We start from the raw sequence: 8,032 nt of genomic DNA on the forward strand, positions 1-8,032 counted from the left end.
AGAAGATTGTTTTGGTCTGTTTGATGCTGTAAAGGCACAGTGTCTATGTAGTCCGCGCTGCATGTAACGTTATTCCTGTGGCCTTTGCCTTTCATCCATGCTCTGTTTGGTATTTTTCATTGACAAGACATACTGTAGCTCCTTGCTCATGTGTCAGTGCTTGGCTGCTGCCTTGGGTTAGGTCAGAGTGGCGGGGTCATGGGGAGCTCAACAAAACGCTCATGAGTTAAATGGGGCGATGCGGATGCTCTATGCCTCCCTCCCTCCCTCTGTTTTCAGCCCGGCCATTCTCCTCTCATTAATCCTGTGTGGATGTTTATCCATGTTGACGTTCAACATAGCAGCCGCCTTTCTCTCTCACTATAACAGGGTGACTAAGGTTTTTTTTTTGTTGGAGTAGTCCCAGGGCTGGCCTAGCTTCCGTAGCTCAATACACAGGCACTGGACTTGTGAGTCACGTCACAGGCCGAGCTGTGCAACTAGAATGAGAATGTGAATATGAATGTGTGCTCCCTCAGGAGGGCCATTATCAGTTATGTGTGCTACGGAGAGGAAAATCAATATGGTCATCATAACATGCTGGCAAAGAGCCAGCCACTCCACTGTGTTCAAAGCACAGTAACATGGCAGCGGATTACTCCTCATCTGATGTCATCTCAGTTCATCCCTGCAGACAGAGACACTGTGGGACCGTAATAAGGTCACACGTATTTCAAAGGGACAGGACGTGTATGTCAAAAAAGACAAGAGAGAAAAGGAGACAGAGACACACTAACTGACAGAGCGGTGGCCACAGCAGAGCTTTACCCTGATGAGTGTTTGCCATAAACACAAGCTGGTGTGCGAGCCCCTCGCCGGGCCCACCTTCTGCCTATTGTGTGCGTCCAGTCTTTTTCATTAACCGCTCCACTGAGGGCCACACGGAGGGGAGGGGATGGATGGGCGGGAAGGGGGAGAAGAAGAAGGAGGTGCTGGTGGTGAGGAGGGGTCACAAACACACACACCCAAAGGGACTCTGCAAGCAGCCACCAAATACATGATTAAAAACACACATCAACAGGCCGCGCTCAGCACACCGTACACTGTATTTACCTTCGCCAGGACGGCAATTTAGAGGTAATCTCTCCCTCAAGTATAAGCACTGCTACAGAATATTATCTCTCACCCCCATACTCGAAGGGAGGGGCCGAGAAAGGAGGGAGGGAGGGAACAAGAAGGAACGAGGGACAGTTAGGATGAAAGAAAATAAATTAAAAGTTGTAGAGTTTTGCAGCTTGAGGTCATCTTGTTAACACACCTGTCTGCCTGGTGACTCACAGCTTTGGAGTCAGGAGAGGAAAATGAGGGCAGAGAGAAGGCTTTTCTGCATACTTAGCCCCCATGATACAGTAACTGGTGTTCCCCTCCCTACACTACACTGCAACAAATACTTGCCTACACCACTAACTTGTTTCAGTGTCAGTGTTTAGGCTGTAGCAGACCAACACATCTCACTAAACAAAAACAAGCATGTGTGTATCATTCTGTTGCACATGGTGTGTGTCATTAAGGCAGCAGCTGTGGTTACTACAGGACCAACATTTAAAAAGGTTCTTGCTGATGAGGCACAGGCCATGCAGCTCCTCTGGGGGAGACGGGGGGACGGGGCTGTTCAGTTCAGTGAGCTGACGCGTTGCTACAAGCTACTAATATTTGTCTTCTTTCAGACAGTGTTGTGGATGTGGGGATGTCTGTGTCATTGTCAGTTGGGGTGCCTCCGAGGCGTGTGGCCCCCGTCACATTGTCCTGTCATGCAGATGGAGCCCTCCTGGCCCATGCTAGGGGATTTGGCCAAAGGAAGCCTTCATCCCGACGTGACAAACAGCACACTGCGTAGCACATTTTAAAGCCCACTTTAAAATACACGGGACAGAAATACCACAGGGATGCGTCGACGGTGAAGTTAAGGCGAGCAAAGCGGGACACAAATGAAAGTTACATTTGCGAAGACAAAAATGTCAAGCAGAGTGCTGCAGAGCAAGGCCCTGGAGGGCCAGAGCCAGGGCTGCGTGAGAGAGGGATTTGATGAATTCTGCAAACGTTCCACGGATTCCTCCCTCGCGGGGACCTTTGGGAAAAGAATGGCTCATATGCAAATGGCATGCACAGTATGGAGGAGAAGTTTCCCACAAGCCCAGTGTGAAAAGGGCTCTCCCTCCCCATGCCGGGCCCGCTGAAAGGGCCTTTTCTTCTGCCACTGAAAGTGTATGAGGTAGAGCAGGCAAACTGCAAAGGTAACTAGGCTCTTTCTCCTCAGGCTTTCTCACTAAAGCCTGAACACACAATGGTTCATTTAAGCATTCAGTCACACAAACCCCAATAAAGCACATCGGAGCGCAGTTAAGGGGGTTACTGAAAGTGACTCTGGGTTTAGAAGCGCTTCTTTACGGAGGGAGAGCACCTTTTTATAGGCTAATGCTCTCAGCCTCCACAGGAGCAGCTAATCATTAAGCTGCCTTCACTGAGGTGGGAGTGTGTGCTCATACATCACAGCATTTTAATTCTGCTGAATGGTCAGATGAGGACAGGCCTTTTCCCACCATGATAGACACCTTAAGGGATCAAGCTAGAGAAAATAAAGCTATTACCCAGATGCTTCATTTAAAACAAAAACTTTCCATTTTGATATCTACCTATCAAATACGTACTCTTACTGTAAAGCAACAACTAGACTTTCCACATAATCGTTCTAAGCACTATTCTGAATGTTATTTCAGAAGGATTTGCTCATATGTTGTTAATTGACCTGATTTATGATTTTCTTCTTAAAAACATGCTGAAAATGCATTGTTAAGGCCTATATATAGTATTTGTTTGTTTATAAAATGAGAAAAGTCTGTACACGTGAAATAACGATGTTAACTTTATCCAACATCCAGCTGTACGTTTTTAAAGATATGCAAATGTATACGAATAACTCGTTCGATATTGCCATGTTTGCATATTTATTCAAACATTTCAAAAAGATAACAATTGTTTTGATGTAAGCTATCGACTGGTAAAGTTTCATGATGATATCTATACGTCTGAACATGTTAGCCTGTTCACCTGCAGTGTCTCGTCTGGGAGATAGCTGTCATGTGTGTCGTGCTATTTATCTGCCAGCACCAATCACCCCAGTTGTCACCTGTTGTAAAAATTCTCCTGCCATTTCTCAACAGCCCCTCTCTCTCTCTCTCTCCCCCCCCCCTTCACTCTATGGGAAACATGGAGCCCACAGTTTAAGAGGTCAGAGAGGGAATGGACAGAGGGAGCGGAGGAAAAGCTGCAGCTCCAACACCCACCCTCTCCTCCTCCTCCTCCCCTCATCCCCCTTTCATTCAACAGACTTAAACACAAACACAATTGGACATGCTGGACGCCTCACAATGGCACCGGGAGGGGGGAAAGTGAAGTCATACTCTAAGCACGCATGGGTGCCTAGGTCAGGGGGCAATCAACAGCACCCCCTGGCTACTGTGTCTCAACCCCCCGAAAAGAAAGGACCAGCTCTGGGGAAAGGAAGGAGGAGTGGGAGAGGGCAAGAGACAGAGAAAGAGCGGAGGCGGGGATTGAGTGGGTGGAGGGGGGTGGGGGGGGGGGGGGGGTGTTGGTGGTGGATTTTCTTCTTACTTGGCACTTTCAAATGAAGCTGCTGCTGCTGAGGAAGTTGGTGAAAGGCAGTGTGAGAGATAAATGAAAAATGTCCTCCTCTGCTAAACTCTTCACACAACAGGAGGGGGGGCGGGGGGGGGGGGGGGGTGTTTCAAAGTAAACAGATGTCTTTCAAAACACACACAAGTGGCATATGGATGGAGCTACGGAGCCAACAGCCTGACACGGTGCTTTGTTCCAACAGACAAACTCTACTTATAGGCCAAACCATTGTTTTTTTCCTTCTTTTATTGTCCTCGCACAAACTTACAGCATGTGGTTGTCCTCCATGGGGCTCTAGACAGCGAGGGAGCGAGTCCAGGACACTAAGTATAGTTTAAGTATAGTTTTACCGGGCCAATAAACATGCTCTTCAACTGACATTACATGAGATGTTGCCAAGTGGCCAGGCCCACAACCTCATTTTCCCCTATTTGATGGATGATTCATCAAAGGTGCAAGTGTGCACGCGCTAGTGTGTGTGTGTGTGTGTGTGTGTGTGTGTGTGTGTTGTGTGTGTGCATGTGAGCAGGCCTCAGAAAGTGAGAGGGACAGATGCAGAATGAGCAGAGAGAAAGAGAGCGATCAGGGGATGAAAACAATTACCCCTTGTGATATTGTCAAATAAATAGAAAGCCTTGCTGCATGTAGACTATGCATGTGACACAATGTTTTGTCCCGTCTCCCTGCGCACAGGACGGGCACAGAGCGGTCCCTGCAGCAGCACAGCCCTGTTTATTTTCTGCAAAGAATGTTAACACCGGGCGCATTCCTCTATTCCCAAATTGCTGTGTTAAATTACCGTTGCAAGGGGAACGGCTGCTATTCCTGAGGGGACCTGAGTAGGGGAGAAGCGACAAAAGGAGTCTGGAGTTAGACCTACAGCCCGCCGATTGCAAACACCTGTCGTCCTGCGGGCTGTTAACACCTCTCTGTTTACAGCGCGGAATGGAGCTCACCTTGATCTCAGCTGCCCCTTTGCTAGAGCACAGCCACTGACCAACAACCTGGGAACAACTTGAGCCTAATGATAAGAGCCCCAGCAACCATTATTTTTTTGTTTTTTTAAATTGACCATTACAAAGCAGAGTTGCTATAGCAAGCCCATAAGCAAGTTGTTTTAGACTATGACCGCGTGCAAAAGGCAAATCAAGACTTCATCCTATAACCTTACTTGGAATTCCATTGGAAAAGGCACAGATGTTGATTTGCATGACAGATCACCAGTTGTCAGAAGGTAGTATAGGAAGTGAGGGGCTTAAAGGCAGCCCATGGTGGCCCCTTTGAAGCCAATGCAAATGAGGCAAAGTGAAAGAGAACACATCTGTTTGGTTAAGGATGTGACTTTAAATATCAATAGGGGCTGTTTTGCTATTGAGAAACCGTTTAATAAAAAGCCCTGTTTAGAGCTAAAGTGAAATAAAACTACAAATGACAGGTAGTGCCTGTGGAGTAAGCGAGACTCCCTTCCTCTAGAAAGGCGGAGAGATCTCCAACTCACACCTGGACCGCAGGACCCTTATCTGAGGTGTGTCCGCACCTTGCACACACATTTATCTGCGCACACACTGCACGCTCTAGAGACCAAATGAATGCATGCACACGTCCCATAATAACACATCGAAAAAAAATCATCGACAGGCAGCACAAGCAGATATAGGCTACGCCGCTTTTCACATCAACTCATCAGGCATCCGTAGAAAATCCACCCGACAGCAAACCCATGAGCGCAATAAAACACCGTCGCCTCTCCTCCCACGAACAACCGTTTTTAGCGCGACAGAAGGTGGCAAAGCTCGCTCATCTCACCTCTGATCAGGCGTAGGCTAGAAGGGACTGCTTTTTTTTTAACAAAATAACTCTGAATGACCTGAATCACCACCAATTCCTTCAGACTACACTGCGCGGCACGACACATGAACATGACAACACATGCTGCCAGACCCGAAACAACAACAATAACCACCACAACAACAACTTTGACAACAAAAAGGCTTGCTTTCACAATACAATCATTATATAAATAGCAAAGAGTGTGCTTAATTGTCGCTATGGACTGATTCACAGCAGCCTTCGACGTAGCATAAATGTAAATAGTCTATGTAATAGGAAGAACAGACACTAACAACTCAAAAAGTCCTTAGCATTCGTCTAAACATATAGCATACGTTTGTAATACTAACGGTAGAGAAAATACGTAAAAAAGTATCCTTTACGCGAGCCCAATAGGCTACATTGTAACCCTATCAATACTCGCACCACATTAAGTTGGCTGAAAAGCCGTTAAGATTCGCATACCGAAACGCAAGCAGCTCACGTGTCTACTTGTAATATTAATGTAGGCCTATCGCTGTATTAAAATAGGATAAGCAATAGCAGAATAAACGAGAAAAAACGGAGCGGGGTTTAAAGGTTCGCTCGCCTCCACAGTCGCAGACGAGAATCAGGATTCCCAGCGCGCGACTGGAGAGGATCCGCTGCCCTTATATGGGCTGCGCTCGCCCTGCTCACACAAACAGCGCGTGAGCTATCCCTCGTTCCCCGGAACCTCCGTTACCCCCATCCATGTTTCAACCAACTGATCTTTCTGTCGTTACTTTGCTACCAGACAAAAACCATAACACGTTAAATGTGAATGCGCACGATCTATAGGCTACACAAGTGAAACATTTGAATGAGTAAAAAAGGTTGAAGAAAAAATAGAAGAGCTCAAAGCGTGCTTCAACACACAACAACGTGATTTTCTTATTTTCCTGCCTTAAAACACGTTAGTGTAGTCGTCGATAATACTTATAAGAACAGGTAGCCTATTTAAAGCTAATGGCAGTCTTGACTGAATGAGGCAAAATGCATTTGGTCAACCCGTGTAGTGCAGCAACAGTGTCCTGTCGCTACCTGCTCCGAGTGAGTGAGCGAAAGAAAGCAAGAACAAACCAAACAGTTGCTATCCCCCCTATTTCACAAACACAAACGACGTTTTGTCAAAAGCACAACCATAGGATATGTGAGGTTTTTCTAAACCCAAATTGTGAAAGAAAACTAGTCCGTCGAGGTCCGCAATAACAATCAGGTAGCCTAGTTCCCCACACAGAGGCAGGTCCGAGTTTAGTGGTGGGCTCCAAAACTCGACAGAATGAAACTAAATCAATGAACACAGAGTTCAAACAAAGGGTCTAAGTGTGTTAAAATGAATAAAGATGTGTAAAGTGGTGACAAAAGCGGCTGCACTCATTATTACATGGGTGAGGTGCGTATAACGGTTTCTGATAGCGGACCGCTAGGCGGAGGGAGAGACGCGACCCAGGTATAACGGTACACCACATAGGGCTGTAATACAGCGCTCACTTGCTACTTCCCAGCACTTTCAGTTACTAAAAAAACACACTTTTGGGCTCCCAAACTTTTCGGTGAAATTACCGGGAGACGGACCAGGCTCCGGACCGTTCCCCCTAATGAAAAGCACCGCGTCGGAAGTAGTTTAACTCACCGTTGTTCCTCCTCGGGTTCGCCTGCTTTCTGCGCTTACACCTGGGGCCATCCGCCATGATCCTTTCGTTGTGTCTAAATGCTGCCGGAGAGTCACCTCCTCTCTCACCCCCTCTCCCCCTCCTCCTCCTCCACCTCTCTCCCTCCTCCCCTACACCTCCCCTTCTCCGCACCTGGTTTACGACACTCGGCTTTACGACATCACCTTCCCTACCTCCCCGACCCACGCTGCCAGAAGAAGCATTCACAGTAAGTATGTAGAACTGGAAGTGAGAGGGATGACTGCATGTACGCCACACAACACCGTACCTGCCCAGTGTACTAATGTGTCATGTATTTAACCTGTGAAATAGGCTACAGCTTTTTCTCTCTGCCTGTTGATAGCAGGAAGTTAAAGGTGTATGATAGTGAATTTGGGGATTGAGTTAGTTTGCATTGTTTATAACATCACAGAAGTATGCTTACCTACTATACCTGTAAACATTTTTTTTTTACCTGAACTCAATGCAGTTTTTATTTTTCGTTTTTTCCAAGGCTTTTTCCAACCCTTGAAAAGTAATATTATATCCCAACTGTAATTGGCAATTTGTAATACCTACCTCTTCTTTTTATTATTATTTTTATTATTATTATTAGCCTATTTAGCCTCTGCTTCTTCAATTCAGTGATGATGGGTGTGTTTATAGCAGAGTAAATATCAGCATAGGCTATTTGTTATATAAGTTAGTGAGTAAGTAAGTAATTAAAACTTAATAGCACTTTAAAAAAAACAGTTACAAAGTGCTTCACGCATACTTGTGCAACTACATGTGAACAGGTCAAAATAAACATGAATTACAATACAAAAACAAAGCACAAAGGGGCGTAGCCCTCT

At 46.3% G+C, this 8,032-nt stretch overlaps 1 protein-coding gene across 1 annotated transcript in view; it reads right to left on the reverse strand.

Annotated features, from left to right (window-relative positions):
* zeb1b (zinc finger E-box binding homeobox 1b) overlaps positions 1 to 7,255 on the reverse strand; it is a 52,992-nt gene extending 45,737 nt beyond the window's left edge. The window contains exon 1 of the mRNA XM_080050284.1: positions 7,160 to 7,255. Coding sequence (XP_079906410.1) covers positions 7,160 to 7,217 — 58 coding nt within the window. The 5' untranslated portion in view covers positions 7,218 to 7,255. The remainder of the gene's footprint in view (positions 1 to 7,159) is intronic.
* Between the last annotated feature and the right edge of the window lie 777 nt (positions 7,256 to 8,032).

This window comes from Ammodytes marinus (genome assembly GCF_949987685.1).
Source record: "Ammodytes marinus genome assembly, chromosome: 21".
In the NCBI taxonomy this organism is placed as follows: domain Eukaryota; kingdom Metazoa; phylum Chordata; class Actinopteri; order Uranoscopiformes; family Ammodytidae; genus Ammodytes; species Ammodytes marinus.